Source organism: Rhinolophus ferrumequinum, chromosome 6, assembly GCF_004115265.2.
Source record: "Rhinolophus ferrumequinum isolate MPI-CBG mRhiFer1 chromosome 6, mRhiFer1_v1.p, whole genome shotgun sequence".
Classification (NCBI taxonomy): Eukaryota; Metazoa; Chordata; class Mammalia; order Chiroptera; family Rhinolophidae; genus Rhinolophus; species Rhinolophus ferrumequinum.
In genome coordinates, this window is record NC_046289.1 from 9625702 (window position 1) to 9641034 (window position 15333).

Below are 15333 nucleotides of genomic sequence, written 5' to 3' on the forward strand. Positions count from 1 at the left end.
AAATATAACAACATTATTAGTTGTGATAGATTAGAGTTATAAGTTTTTTCTCTATTTTCTAAATACTATCTAATGCATTTTCTAAATTCTATCTAATGCTATCTTTTATTAATTAAAAATAATTTTAACTAATGTAGCAATTAGACATTTATTGTATTTAACAAGAATAATATTGGAGAAGCAATGTTTGGTTTTGTTTAAAATCTGGGGCTCAAACCAAATTGAACCCTGAATTTGGTTTAGAAAAATATTTTAGAACTTTGGTGTAGTAGACTTAGAAAATGTCTGTCGCTGCTCTTAATTCCATGCCTAATACATAATCAGTACTCAGTAAAAGTTTGCTAATAATGACTCTTAATGGTTATGCTCTCTGTATGTGCTAAATCCTGTGCCAAGTGCTTTAACCTGCATTACTTTCATTTAATCCTCACAACCACTTTATAAGCTGTAGGTACTTGATTTATATTCTCTTAGCAGAGATGCAGAAACAACATTTAGTTAGTTGTGCAATGTCTCATTTCCAGGGCCATCTAAGAGCCCTTCAAGGGAGGCCCAGGTCAAAGGTGACATCCATGGTCACAGGCTGTGAAATGGGTGGGGGTTGTGGGCCAAGGCCACCTTCCTGTTTAGTCCCAGCCCTGACGCGCCCTACACACAGCCTGTGTCCTTGCACTGCAGATCTGGGCCCTGTAGTTCTTGTTTTGTCTTTGAGGAGAAAGGGTTGAGTGGGGGTGGAATCAGATCCTAGATGAATAAGGGAAAAAATAAAAATTGGTGTTCATTGAGTTCTGAAAGTCCAATTCATTACATTTTTGATTAATATAGCTCTTGTTTTAAAAAACATTCCTCTATTTAGAGAAAAATGGGAAATTGTACTACTTTTTTATTGCCGAATCCTTTAAATATTATTAAACATTTGAAATATTTTAAAATTGCACATATATGCCTAAATTTTTATACAAATGGTAAAGTTTGAACATTCTGATTTACAGGTATAATTGTTTTTATTATCTTAGTAATATTGTAGTACTACACAAACTTCTAGTTTATGTAAAAAATAATTTTTTTTCAAGATGAAAAGAGGCTTGATTAGTACTCCTCCATCAGATATGCTTCCTACATCGGAAGGTGGAAAGTCAAACGCCTGGTTACGGCAAAAAAATGCTGGAATATATGTTCGTCCTCGACTGTTCTCTCCCTATGTGGAGGAAGCAAAGGTAATGAACACCATTTTAAGATTTTAGACTATTTTATTATAAACTGGGCACCAAAATATTGTGACATTGTGTAAATATTTGGAAATAATCTAAATATCCAATAATGGGGAAAGTGAAAAATAAATTATAGTTTGACTACTCAACAGAATAGTTTTTTGAAATGTTTAATTATCAAGCATGCTTTTATAATTTAGGTCATGTTATATTGCATTTTACATTTTTATTATCTTAGTTGCCTTATAAAATGTCAACTTGAAAAAAAGGTTTCATTTTATTGAAATAGCTGTCAGTATTTTGTGACCTTCAAGATGGGGAAAATGTTCTGAAAGAAGATTACAAACACTTTGTCATCCTTCATAAACTAAAGAAATGCCGCGATTTCTTTAACATGTCTCTAATGGCTGACTGTTGGAAATTGTGTTTAGTTTTAGAATAAGTATACAAACTAAGACAAAATTTCAGAACTATTAAGTAACTAGTTGGCATTATGTATATTATAACGCTCCAAGAAAGTATGGTAGTGTAAAAATGAAATACTGTAATTTTTATTAGATGTATTCAGCCATAAGAACTTTTGGGTGGCCTTTTGAGGAACTGACAGTCTTTGAAAGTCAGAAATCACCATTAAGCTTTATGAAATAAATTAACAGGCAAACAATGTGTGTTTGGGTATAGAATTAAGTTACCTTAAAATTCTCCTCATTTTTGTTGTCAGAGTTCCTAGTTTAAGATATATAAAAGGATTTGTGAGAAGTTTATTTTATTGAGTAGGTTGATAATCTCCCTTTTTATTGAGTAATTGACATTTTAAATAGTTCTAAAACATAGGGGGGAAAGCAGAATGGTTGTATCTGGCCTTTCTGAAATAAGTTCAGTACTTAAAGTCACTGAAGCCGCCAAGAGGCCTTTACAAAAGGTGTCGTCTGGTGGTAAAAGGTCTGTGACACGCTAGACCTGCCCTCCATACTGCTGTCTCACAAAGTTAAGCTAATCAGTAGTCCTCCTGGAACGTTCCTCTTTTTCAGACAGCTGTACCTGTACGTAAGTAGTTAATTGCCCCCAGTAAATGTGGAAAATGTTTATATGTTAGGTCATTTTGACCATTCTGCGATTTGGTGAAACTGATTTTAACAACGGATTTATTTATAGGTCTGTTGAATTAATACCAGTATTAATATTTTGTCTTTTGAGCATTTCTGTTTTGATTTGATATTCAGCCCATGTATACAGTGTTTTCTTAATTTATGGTAACTTTATATATAATTTACTTCCAATTAATTTTATATCCCCCTTCAAATTTAAAATACTTTAATTGAAAGGAAACTCTTCAGAAGATGATTATTTATTTTCAAAGATATTCCAAAAAGATCCTTTAAAAATTAAAGAGGTAGGGATACTTTCTCCTTGAACCACTAATTGTAAACTTCATACACTGGAAACAGTAAAGTAATTCCCTTTTTATGTGCTGAGGGTAGTAATCTTTCTCCAAATGTGATTTAACAGAGATAAAGGGCTAATTCTGTTAATACTGAATTGTTCTTTCAGTCAGTACTAGATGAGATGATGGTGGAACAAACAGATCTGGTGCGTTTGCGAATGGTTAGAATGTCCAACGTGCCAGACACACTTTACATGGTCAGTAATGCCGTACCGCAGTGCTGTCACATGATCAGCCATCAGCAGATCAGCAGTAACCAGTCAAGCCCTCCTTCGGTGGTGGCCAATGAAATACCGGGTAAGGCACTAACCTTGTTTTAGGCATTTTTATTAAATAACTGATCTTTTTTGTAGTCCCTTTATATATGCTAATTCTCTGCACGTTCCAATACCCATTATGCATCGTTCTCAAAGAATAAACACTTATAAGCTACGTTTTTTGTTTTGTATTTCCTTTTACAGTAACAAGTTTATATAGTTTTTCAGTTTAGCCCAGGGTTTCTCACCCTTGCCCCTATTGACATTTAGAGATGGGTAATTCTTTGTTGTGGGGCGTCCTGTCACTGTTGGGTGTTCAGCAGCCTCCCTGGCCTGGACTCGCTAGATGCCTTTAGCATGCACACACATGCGCCCCTTTGCAACAGCATTTGGGGAACATTTTTATGTTTCTTTTTGCATTGCCAGATATACACTGTGGGGCAAAATCACCTCCTGTTGAGAACCACTGGTTGAGAGGAATTCAGATTTTTCATCACTGTAGGGTATTTAATCATGTTATAAGACGCTTTGGGAAGAATATTATAAACCAAAATGTGATCACTGTTGGTTTCCTAGAGATCCAGTTTCCCCATATCTGCTCTGTGAATTTTACTATAATGTAGCCTTATGTCTTACAACTCTGAGGAAAGTGGCCATGGATAGAGGTGTAACTCGTGTCCAAAGACTTCTGAACATCAGTTAATGTTAACTTTATCCAAAGGGCTCTTATGTCAGTTTCTAAGGTAAGAAAATCAACAGGGATCTGGGGCTCAGAAATTTATAGCTCTTGCTAGTTACCATTGCAAGTTTAAAAAAAAAAAGGAAAAAAAATCAGCAAATTATAGCATTATTGGAAATAGCACCATTCATTTTCTGCTTAGAAATGTTTCAAGTAAGGATAAATAAAAGACATAATGACAACTTTTAATTGAACACATACATTTTGTTCTGGGACTAATGTCTGATCAGTTATTGCCACAGATTTGTCCACTACATTTTCGTTTACAGTATACATTGGATAACAATATCAAGAAAGATATTTCTGTAGCTCCTTTGTGCAGATTTTGAAGCTTTGGTAATTAGCACAGTTTTTATCAGCTTGAGTTAATACTATGGATAGCAGCATAATTTAATCTTCCACCATCCCTGGTGCCTAGTCAGGGCTCAGAAATTATTTGAATAAAAGAGTGAATGTATTTTAAAGACTTACGAAATATCCTGAGATTCAGAAGAGAACATATGCAAGTAAAGTTTTATTTACGCTGTAAACTAATAATACAGCTCAGGAGCTGTTTGGTATTACCCAGAGCCTTTTGGGCACAGTAAAATTTTAAAACCTTAAAAAATAATTAGAAACGTATACATTACTAAGTTTCTAGGAAATTAAAATATTATCAAAAATTTATAAGAAGATTCTGATGTGGAACACACGCTTTTTTTTTTTTTCCCCTTGTGCTCAGTGGGTGGTCTTTTGTGTAGCTCAGGTATTTTGCCTACAGACTGTTTCTCTTCTTGCAGTTCCTCGGCTCCTCATTTTGAAAGACATGGTCAGACGTCTGCAGGAGCTCCGACACACTGAGCAGGTGCAGAGGGCCTATGCGCTTAACTGTGGGGAAGGCGCCACAGTCAGCTATGAAATTCAGATTCGGGTGCTGAGAGAGTTTGGTCTCGCAGATGCTGCTGCAGAGCTCTTGCAGGTGGGGAACGGTGTGAAGCTCTTTAAATTAGAGAGCCATGGTTGTTTTTCAGGCAATATTTTAGATATCCCAGGAGCCCTCATAGCATGCGTCTTTTTCTTAAAACGTGCTCTTCCGCTGCCTCCAGTGCATGGGAGATCCTTGAGAGGCCGTGTGGTAGAGTGGGTGTGGCACAGGCTCTGGGGTGAGAACTGGGCTTACATCCTGGCTCTGCTGCTTACCAGTTAGTTACGTAACCACTCTGAGCATCAGTTTCCTTACGTGTCCGATGGATTGTGAAGATAAGAGGCGCTATATGTAAAGCAACTATGTCTCTTATATGTAATAAACATTAAGTGGTGACTCCTAAAAGTTCATGGTGTGTATGTCCAATCACTGAAAGAGGAAGTAGAAAATTCTGACTCTCCATTACTCTCTCTCCCTGGTTTGGTCACTAATTTCTGGTTTGGGCCACTACCATACTTACAGATCTTCCAGTTGCCCCACGTTTTCCTCCCTCCTCCCCCTTAGTACAAGAAATGTTTTACATGATGGTTCAAACCCTATAACAAGGAATCAAGAAAGTAGTGCTGTTTTTTGTGTGTTTTTTTTTGTATCCAAAATGTGTTTATTGGGATGATTCCCCACTCATCTTGACTCAGGGTGCTTTTAGTGCTGCTTCCTTCTGAAGGAGCGCCCTTCTGTAAGCCTTGATTTTCCTCCTGTAGGCTGACAGAGGACCATGGAGCAGCCAACACACAAAACTACTGTTTGTGCATGGCTGAAGACCGTGGTGATTTTATAGCATCCTGGGCATTTCACGTCCATGAAGTAGGAATTGGGGCTCTGCACCAGGCGCTTCTTCTTGTGTTTCCTCTTCTCCTCTTCTGGAGAGGGATGAAGGAGATCCTTAGCGAGAGGCATGTTCTCGTGGGGAGATCGTCACTGCCGGAAAGTGTGCTGTTTTTTTTTTAACCAGCAGGAAAAAACTCATTTCTAGTAATTATTAGGTACAAAAGCATCCATTGATTTTGCAGTGAAGAAGGAATTTATAAAGTACAGTAGCCCCACCCCATCTATGTTCCAAGACCCCCAGTGGATGCCTGAAACTATGGATAGTACGGAACCTTACACATACTATGTTTTTCCCCACACATACATGCCTATGATAAAGTTTAATTTATAAATTAGGCACAGTAAGAGATTAATAACAATAACAAATAGTAAACTAAAACAATTATAATATACAGTACTGTAATACAAGTTATGTGAATGTGGTCTCTCAGAATATTTTATTGTACATACAGCACAGAGACAATGGACAAAGGTATGATTCACGTCCCAGGAAGGACAGAGAGGGATGACGTGACATTTCATCATGCTGCTCAGAATGGCTCACAATTTAAAACTTATAAATTGTTTATTTCTGGAGTTTTCCATGTAGTATTTTTGGACCTTGGTTGACCACGGGTAAATGAAACCACGGAAAGCGAAACTATAGACAAGGGGGTCTACTGTAGTCTGCTTATGGCTACTAAGTCAGAGCCTAAAATAAAATGTAATTTCATCTGGTCGAGAGATTGAATTTTCTGGCCACTGACTCCAGACCCTGTTAGGCTGAGTCTTCAAAGGGAGGCGTGGTGCGTGGTTCTTTGGCAAGGCGGCAGGCCATTCGTGTGTCATTTCTTGATTATATTAATTTTTGCTCCAAAAGACACATTAGAGCTGATCATCTGGCTAGGTCTTATTTTTGGAGAAACAACGGTTTTATATTTCAAATATTCCCTTATAATGTTTATGAAAATGTTAATCAAACTTATTCCTATATAATAGGCAAGGAGTAGTATTTTACAGTTTTATTCAGAGTGAGTGTGTACAGACATTTTGTCAGAAAGTTCTAGGAGGATTTTCACTTGTATGCCTTTTCTTCATTTGGTGTTTAATTGTAATTTTATTTTCTTAGCAAAGATATATTTGAACTAGGTTTTATTTCCTGTTTTTACATTACCACATAATCCTGCAAGAGATTACTGACCTGCTCGCTGGAATGTTCAGTTAAGCAGCTCTTTTTGTATGGTAGGTTGCAGTCTATTCTTTGGTGATATTATTAAGGTAATTTTTTTCTTGGAGACTTCCGGCCTAGAAAAATGTTATGCCTTTTATTCTTGTTTTCTTAGGTCCTCACTTAACTCTTTCAGCCTGTAGATTTTCATCTAGGAAATCTGTTAATGTCTTTTTTTTTTTTTTTTAATCTTTCTTAGAATCCTCACAAGTTCTTTCCTGATGAACGTTTTGGGGATGAAAGTCCGCTCTTGACAATGAGACAGTCTGGGAGATGTCGGGTTAACAGCACCCCCACTGCAGAAACCATGTTTACAGATCTGGACTCCTTTGTGGCCTTCCACCCTCCCCTGCCCCCTCCACCACCCCCGTACCACCCCCCAGCTACCCCTATCCACAATCAACTCAAAGCCGGCTGGAAACAAAGACCGCCCACTCAGCATCCTTCACGTTCGTTTTCTTATCCCTGTAATCATTCGCTGTTTCACTCCAGAACGGCTCCTAAAGCCGGCCCCCCTCCAGTCTATTTGCCGGGCGTTAAAGCAGGAGCACCTGATTGTACCAACACCACAGGACTGGGGAGACAGACGGTGGCCGCCGCCGCCGCCGCCGCCTCGGCTACAATAGCATCTGAGAAACAAGTGGTAAGCTAGCCAGCATTCAGTAACTTACCTAAAATAGGAAGTCTGCACTATTAGAAGTCCCAAGAGCCCTAGTGGAACTCAGCAGTGCCCAGAAGTGTTACTAACAAGCTGAAAGCTTAGACTTGAGGGGTATGGAAAAGAGTGTCCGGGAGTGAAAAAGGACAGAGAAGAGAAACCAGAGGTGTATATGGAAGGAGTAGTCGAGAGCCTGCCTTATCTTTATGTTCCTTTTGCAGTTGTTGGGAAGGGTGGGTTTACTGGGCAACACACATGGCTATTCCCACCATCCTAGCTCTGTTCCAGCACGTGTCTGGCATCTGTCCCTGACTTCTACAGAATTACTGTCCTGCCGAATGCTTTGATGAGGCAGGAGGAGTCCCGTCAGGAGCAGGGGCACAAGGCTCCCCATTCAGAAAACTAGTCCTCACGCCTGCTCTGTGTCTGGCAAGCCTTGGTCAGAGCACTTGCTCAGGAGCCAAAGTACTAGCACCAGCAGCTCGTAAATTAAGTGCGAGTTCTTCGCTTGATTTTTGCACTGCTTTAGAGGTTGAATTTCTGTTTTACCTAATACATTTGGGGGAAACAAAATCGTGATTTGTGAGTCTTCCTGCTCAGTCACCCACTGTCAGTAGCATTCAATATAGAGAGAAACAAAAGATACATATATTAGTTCAGGGAATCTTCATAAAATGGAACTTTTTGGCATCTAGGGACAATGTACAACTTAGTCAAATTGTGATGCTTTCTCACCTCACACCCTTCTCCCCATTCCCTCTGCTGTGTCCCCCTCCCCACCCAAAAGAAGAAACAACAAAAGTTGATAGTGTTTGATAAACCAAATTTCCTACAATTATAAAAGTTCTGCTAGTTTACATTTTAAATAAAACTCCCCTTAAAGGTAATTTATTTGTATGTTCATTGCAGTCTTCATTATATTATAATAATGAAAAATTAGAAACAACCTTAATGTCCAATAGTGGGAGAATGGTAAAGTAAGTTACAGCTCATTGATACAGTGGAATATTACGCAGTAATTTAAATAGTAATCTCAGAGACAATTTAGTGACAATTATATATGCACAAAACTTTGTGAAAATTCATATATGTGCAAAGAAAAAGAAAAAAACTGAAAATAATAACAAATGGTTATCCCAGTAGGGAAGGTTAGGGGTTCATTTTTGTTTTATTTTTTACCTTCATAGTTGTGTCTTTCTCCTGCTTAAACAAGCATGTATTAGTTTTATAATGAGGAAACAAAATCAGTGGACATCATTTTTACGAAGAGGGAGTCATAGGCCCTTCTCGTCTAACCCTCCTCCTTTTGTTGCTGTTTGCAGTGTACACAGCCTGTGCTAAATGACCTAATGCCAGATATCGCCATGGGTGTGTCCACACTGTCACTCAAGGACAGGCGGCTTCCAGAACTCGCTGCAGACACAGAATTAAGCCAATCAGTGTCTGAAGGAGGGCCAGGGCCTCCCCAGCATCTGTCGTGTATTCCACAGAGGCACACACACACGTCTCGGAAGAAACACACACTAGAACAGAAAACAGATGCCCGAGAAAATCAGCAGGAATACCCAGGCTTCTACGACTTCTCAAACGCTGCCTGCAGACCCTCTACTCCTGCCCCTGGCAGACGCACCCCTTCCCCTTCGCAAGGCGGATTTTTTGGTCCCGATTTGTATAGCCACAATAAGGCATCACCGAGTGGCTTAAAGTCAGCCTACCTGCCTAGCCAGACGTCTCCTAAAAAGCAGGAAGAAGCTAGGAAAGAATATCCACTTTCCCCTGACGGGCAGCCGCACAGACAGAAGAACGAGCCGATACAGCTGGATGTCGTTGAGCAGCCTCCCCAGCGGTCAGAATGCCCTCTGGCAGCCCCAGAAAATCCTGGCACTGGTCCGGCCCACATCAGGGGACGGACAGCAGTAGAAACTGACTTGACTTTTGGGCTGATTCCTAACAGACCTTCACATTCTGCATGTAGCTCAGAAGCTCCAGAAGAGAGATCCAATAGAAGACTAGCAGACAGCGAGTCCCTGGGCCCCGGAGCTCAGCGAAATACGGATTTGGAAAGGGAAGATTCGATAAGCAGAGGAAGGAGGTCACCTAGCAAACCAGACTTCCTCTACAAAAAGTCTGCTCTCTGAGCTCAGCCTCCAAGTCTTCTGTGCCTGAGATGTGAAACATCCCATTTTTGATGTAACCCAACAACTTAGAAACCAGTTGATTGATGCCAGCTGATAACTCAGTTTCACATGGTTTTATTCTGGTTTTGTATATACACATTTATTAGACGTGGCATGCTAAGAGGGTTATTTTGAATGCTGCATCTGTCTGTTTTGTGTTTGAACAGTTCTGTGCGGAAGCATTTTTAAGAACAAGCAAGCTGGCACTTTTTTTTCTCCTTACAAATGATGGATTTTTTTTGCACTTGTACATTTATTTTATCTATTGATTTTATATCAGTATGTTAAACTTTATTGCCACATTTAAAGGACTGTATTTTCATACTTTTTGCATTTTACCGTTCATCTACCAATTTCCATGTGCATTGGATTGCACATTAAGATGTATTTTCTTATGATATAGTTCTGTGTTTATTTTTTAATTATAGAAATTCCAAAGAACAGCACATCAAAATGCTCCTCTCTTTTCAATAATTGTTTTGGTTCAGAAATCTTCCTGCTCAATCTCTATAAGTCTGTTGTCATTCTTTTTTAATAAGTCTTGGGAGCTGGTCTTCATTCCTCCAGCGGAGTCCAATCAGGATCCTGAAGTTTGCTGGTTCAGTAAAGAACAGGAAGGAGAAAAGCCTTTTGTGCCCAGGCTGACAACTGTTGCTGTCTTCACAGAGTGGACGCTCTCAGAATCACCGCAAATTCTGGTGGTGTGGGTTAGAGGAAAAGAGATGAGCTTCTAAAGAGATCGGATTTCTTGCAATCATAGCCGGGGACATCAGGAAGGAACTTAGAGGCAGCACTCTGGGTCTCCTGGTTCTGAGCGTTGACTCCCGCTGAGATGGGGAGAGGACTGCTGCTGCCTTCAGTTGTCTTGCTCTCTGTGGGGAAAAAACAAAAACAAAAAAACAAAAGGGCTTCAGTCTTACGGATGTCATTTGGTGTTTGTAAGCGTGTTTTCTTTTAAATGTTTTTTAAAGTGTGTCTGAATTTCGGTGTCCTATAAAGTCGTTGTATAATGCATAATGCTTTGTCACCAAAAAAGAGAAACCATTCTTTTTCAGTGAAACACTACATGTCCTACTTGAACTCCACTGGGAACGCTGGTTTGGGATTTTACTGAACCACTGAGCACATGGGATTTTTTAAGATCCTCTCCCTTGGAAGGGCAATGTGTGAGCTAAGGACTGTTTTTTTCTTACTCTGCAATGTAAATATATTAGTATTTGAGTTTTTAAATCACTTCAACATTATTTGAGCATTCACTTTGTATTTTTACAGACACATACACACAGCCGTAGCACTTAGAAGAAAAGAGACTTTCTGCATCTTCCCTCATGTGAAGGATGCTTGGGGAGCCTCTCTTCCATGTATGTATGTATATATAAAACTGAGTCACTCACACTCTAAAGCTATGCAGGGCTAGGGAGCCTTTACAAGCTACCATAGAAATGAATTACATGCACTTTTCAGTCTATAGGTTTCTATTGGGTGTCCACAACTCTGATTTCTCCCGAAATTGTAGTTTCTCTTACAGTCTTTTCCTACTTTACCCTGTGGATATACACTCAGGAATAATCTGACATTTTAAAAACTCCTAGCAGTAGATAGTCTCGATCGTCTCCAAGGGGGGACCCACGTCAGTGTATCTGCACATGGGCACGCGCTGCCGCTGGTTCTGCTGCCAGACGAGTCCGCGCTGCGGAGGCTGCGCACGCAGCTCCCGGTCTCCCAGAGCTCACTGATCTGCTGTAAGGTCGGCGCCGCATCGCCTCCCAGGCTCCCTTTTTTAAAAATAGAAACACGTAAGACTCCGTTCTCATTTTTAGGAGGTTTGACTCTTTATAATAGCTGGTGGTGTCTTTTGAAGCCAATCTCAGTCTCTCAGAAGCAAAAACTGTTAATTCCATCAGATTCCTTAATGTGTGTTTATACCTGTTGACATGAATTATTTTGATACAGTTTTAAATTTCTATTCTGAATTCAGACTGTAATGTGCTGGTACTGCAAATAAGAGTGCGTAGAGATAATTTGGGTGGAGCGGGAACTTTCTCATCTCTGACCTGTTTTGTTTTTTACAAACGTTAGACAAGAGCTATTGATGCCACACATTCATTTTTTCTGAAAATTTCCTAAATATTCTTTCATGACCCCAAAGTGTAAGTATAAAAATAAGTGGCCACTGTTCATAGTTTTATTTAATTTGTGAAGTTTGCTTTGAATTATTTAGTAGCTTACCTGGCTAAACTGTGTGTATAGAGAGAAACTTGCTTTAACCTATGGGACTGTGGACCCATGTGACTTTCAGAAGGTAAACATGTGGCTTTTGTGTGTGTTAAGGTAGGTGTTAGCGGACTTTCAATGTGTCTTGTGAAGTATGGTTAATAGGGTAGGTTGAATAGCTCTGTGCCTCTGGCTTTTGAACCCATCTATTCAATCGTTTTCAATGCTTACTGAGCATTAAAATCTTTTAATGATGTTCTAAGATCTATGTGAAGTCTGAGTAAGATTGCTCTCAGAAAAAACAAATGTATGATATACAATTTAGGCCACAGGACCTGACATTTCACTTGGTTTAGAAATTCCATGAGAACCACATCTCAGAATGCCAGCTCGTGTCTCGGGCCCCCAGACAATCAGGCCGTCAGACAATCGCCACCTTTGGTGCCCGCCTTGTTGAGGTTAGAGAACTAACTACCTTTTAGGTCCTGAATCAGAAAGAGAAGGTCCACGTTTCCTCAAGATGCTGGTTTTCTTATAGTTTTCTTTTACTTTTGTGATTTTGATCAATCATTTAAGTTCCAAGTTACCTGTGACTCCTAAGGGAAAAAGGTAGCAGCACGCAAAGGCAAAAATTCCTGAAAAATGCTTTGAATTTCCCACATACCACACCCTTTCTCACATGCCCCTTTAGCTTTTCTAGCACGTGCCCCTAGACCTAAGCCCGCCCGACGTTTTGATAACCAATTAGATTTTAAGGATTTTTAATGACTTCCTTTTGTTTGAGTCTTTTTGTAGAACTCACTGAAACTTCACCGAATTCTTGTTTTTGCTTCCTCAAAAACTTGATTACAATTGCTATCCTTTATTGGGTTTTCTTTTGAGTAGTTGTTCAAGTTTTAGCAATGGGCAATACTTGTTTGTTTGAATTGAGAGGAACAGCATATGCGGCGACAGCGGTGGGGTTCAAAGCTGACCTCAAGGTGAAGGATTAACATTTCTTAGTAACTACTCAGCAAAGTATTTGTTTTCATAATGTTCAATCCACCTTTTAGGAGAAAACGTGTTTCGTGAAACACTTGTAAGATACTTGTTTTGCAATTCTAAGGCATTCATGTTTTTATCTTAGGACTGAACTCAAAGGGAAATGTTTATTAGACTTTTAGAAAACTATTTAGTTGACTTTCAACTTTCTGTTGAAAGTTACTATTAAAGCAGCAGTGATGGGTGCTATTCCCTGTTCTGCAATGGTTTACTTCGTCTACTAAGTAATTACTTTGAAACCTCATTACAGACAACCTTACTAAAAGAGTTACCATCACACGCTAAAAGGTATTTTACTATTTTCCATTAACACTGTTGTATGAACAATGTTTTATGAATGTTCAGTTGTCTTTTTGTCTGATAAATTGCAATAGCTGTTATGTAATTGTTGTATTAAGTCTTGATTTTTTTCCTCTATAAAATCCTCAGACTGTGTGTCAGTCTTCCATATTCTGAATATTATAATTCTGTGGCTGTTTCTATAGAAAGATGACTGGCAAGTGTGTGTCTTGAAAATAACCTCTGGTGTTTGTGTGTTTACGTGGGTTCTGTCTAAGAGACAAGATGAGCTCTGGAAGCTTCGGGTACCTGCTCGAGACTGTATCTGGGTTCCTTGGGCAGGTGGTCTGGAATCCTGCTCTTAGACGGGGCGGCTGAAAGGTTCCTGAACGCCACACGCTGTGGGCCTACAGCACTGCGTTTCTTGTGGTTGTGCTGTTAAACTGGTCTAAAGTCAAGTGCCTTCAGTGCTAAAGGCTCAGAAATTTTTCTTAAACTGATTCCATGTCCTATGCAAGTGTTTTCTATAACCTGCATAACCAGTACTTTGTAAAACTTGTTTACGCTTCAATTGTACATAATGTTTTTTAAAGAAATATATAGTATTTTTATTTAGGTACCTCCAAACTTGAATTGGTCTGTGTGAAGCATTATAAAACGATACATTTCTCTTTTGAGTATCATTACAGTTGTACAAAGGTTTTCACTGGTTCTATTTTTCTACTGTTACCGATAAGCATGTAACACTGACTCTCCTACATATAGTTGGCATTTCAAATAAATGGCTTGTCTAGAACCTGTGGAGTGGATAGTCTGTTTTCGCAGAGTAGCCTGCAGTCCTCAATTGCAGACGCGATTGTACCCTCTAGGTTAGAATGGGGAGGTTTTCACCATGAACTTACCCTCTGTTTCTAAGGTTTCAGTTATTCAGAGGCTTTTTTAATTTTGGTTTTCTTGGAAACACATTTTTGTCTGAATCAAGGTCATTGTATGTTGCTTTTTTTCATTGAGGAATTTCTGAGAGATTTCATTTTACAAGTTTCAGCAACACACTACCTGCTCTGGGATCTCCAGAGAAGGCTCGACATTCGGCCCATGAGGCCCCAGTACCTGGAGTGTGCTCAGTCAGAGACCTAGATGTACCCCGAGATTCACGGGCCTCCAGGTGTCGAAGACCTGGCTTAGATTCTGAGCTTTTACTCTTTAAACTTCTGACTTGTGAACATTTGTCAAATTGAAAGAGGAATGAAGTCATGATCTAGAGCCTAGGTTTCTGAAAAAACATGCAAAATAGAAAGGTCTCTAACTTCCATTTTTAATTACTATAAAATAGCTATTTTATTTTAATAATTTCACTACCAGGTTCCACCCTAGCATTTCACCCTTCATGCCTCTCTAAGGCAATTCTGTCTTTATATTTTGTAACCATCTTAAGCTTAACTGTGGAGTTTCAACATAAAACCGAAGGTTTCTGTGAGTGAGCTTCTTAATCTAAGAAAAATTGAGTAAGTCCATTTTCATGTCTCTACTTGTGGATTACCCCTGGAAAAGTGAGTTCAGGCCGGCTTTCCCACTTGATGCCTAATTTCTCCTCAGCACATTAAGGAGTATTTGAGTCCACCCTTCCCAGAGTCTGCGAATATGGAGCAGCAGACAAAGCAGACAGGATACCTATTCTCAGAAACTTGAAACTATAGGTGGAAATGACTTTTGTCCTAGAAACAGAATGGTACAGAGCAGTAGGAGGTAATGGCTAAGGGGAAGGCTGGCTTGACCTGACCCAGGAATGAATGGGAGAAATACGCTGGTTTCCGTGCTAAGCACTTTGTATTTCTTCAGTCAATGAATTAGGTACTACATGTATTTTCTTTAACCCGTGAATGACATACTATTTTTAGTGGCATTTTACAAATGAGAAAACAAGCTCAGAAATATCGAGTAACTTGTCTAAGGTCACACAGCTAATAAGTTAGCAGAGCCTGGGCTCAAACCCAGGCAATCTTGGCTCCAGAGCTCAGGTTCTCAACCACAGTGTTGTACTACGCACCAGAAAGTATGGTGGCCCAGGCAGGGGACACAAATGTGCGGGGGCTAGAGGTAGGTACAAGCGTGGCATTCATTTGTTCAGCAAACATTGATTCATCAAATAAGCAACTTCTACCTTCCAGCCCCTGCTAGGTCCTGAGGTGACAGTAATGAACAAGACAGTCACCGTTCCACCCATAACAAGCTCAGCGTCAAGGAAGAAAAGACATCGAATAATTCCAGAGGTAAGACTGGGGGTCTAACTGGTCCCAGGACTGGGAGGAGTTCC

General features: G+C 39.6%; 1 protein-coding gene across 3 annotated transcripts in view; it reads left to right on the forward strand.

Annotated features, from left to right (window-relative positions):
• The window catches only part of BTBD7 (BTB domain containing 7), a 76993-nt gene extending 63178 nt beyond the window's left edge, over positions 1–13815 (forward strand). For 2 of the 3 annotated variants that reach the window (XM_033107861.1, XM_033107862.1), the window contains exons 7-11: positions 1074–1217; positions 2763–2952; positions 4431–4609; positions 6850–7293; positions 8631–13815. In XM_033107861.1, the coding sequence (XP_032963752.1) occupies positions 1074–1217; positions 2763–2952; positions 4431–4609; positions 6850–7293; positions 8631–9446 (1773 nt within the window). In that variant the 3' untranslated portion in view covers positions 9447–13815. Of the gene's footprint in view, positions 1–1073; positions 1218–2762; positions 2953–4430; positions 4610–5316; positions 5521–6849; positions 7294–8630 lie in introns of those variants that run through there. The other variant, XM_033107863.1, reaches the window with a different exon arrangement.
• The last annotated feature ends 1518 nt before the right edge of the window (positions 13816–15333 follow it).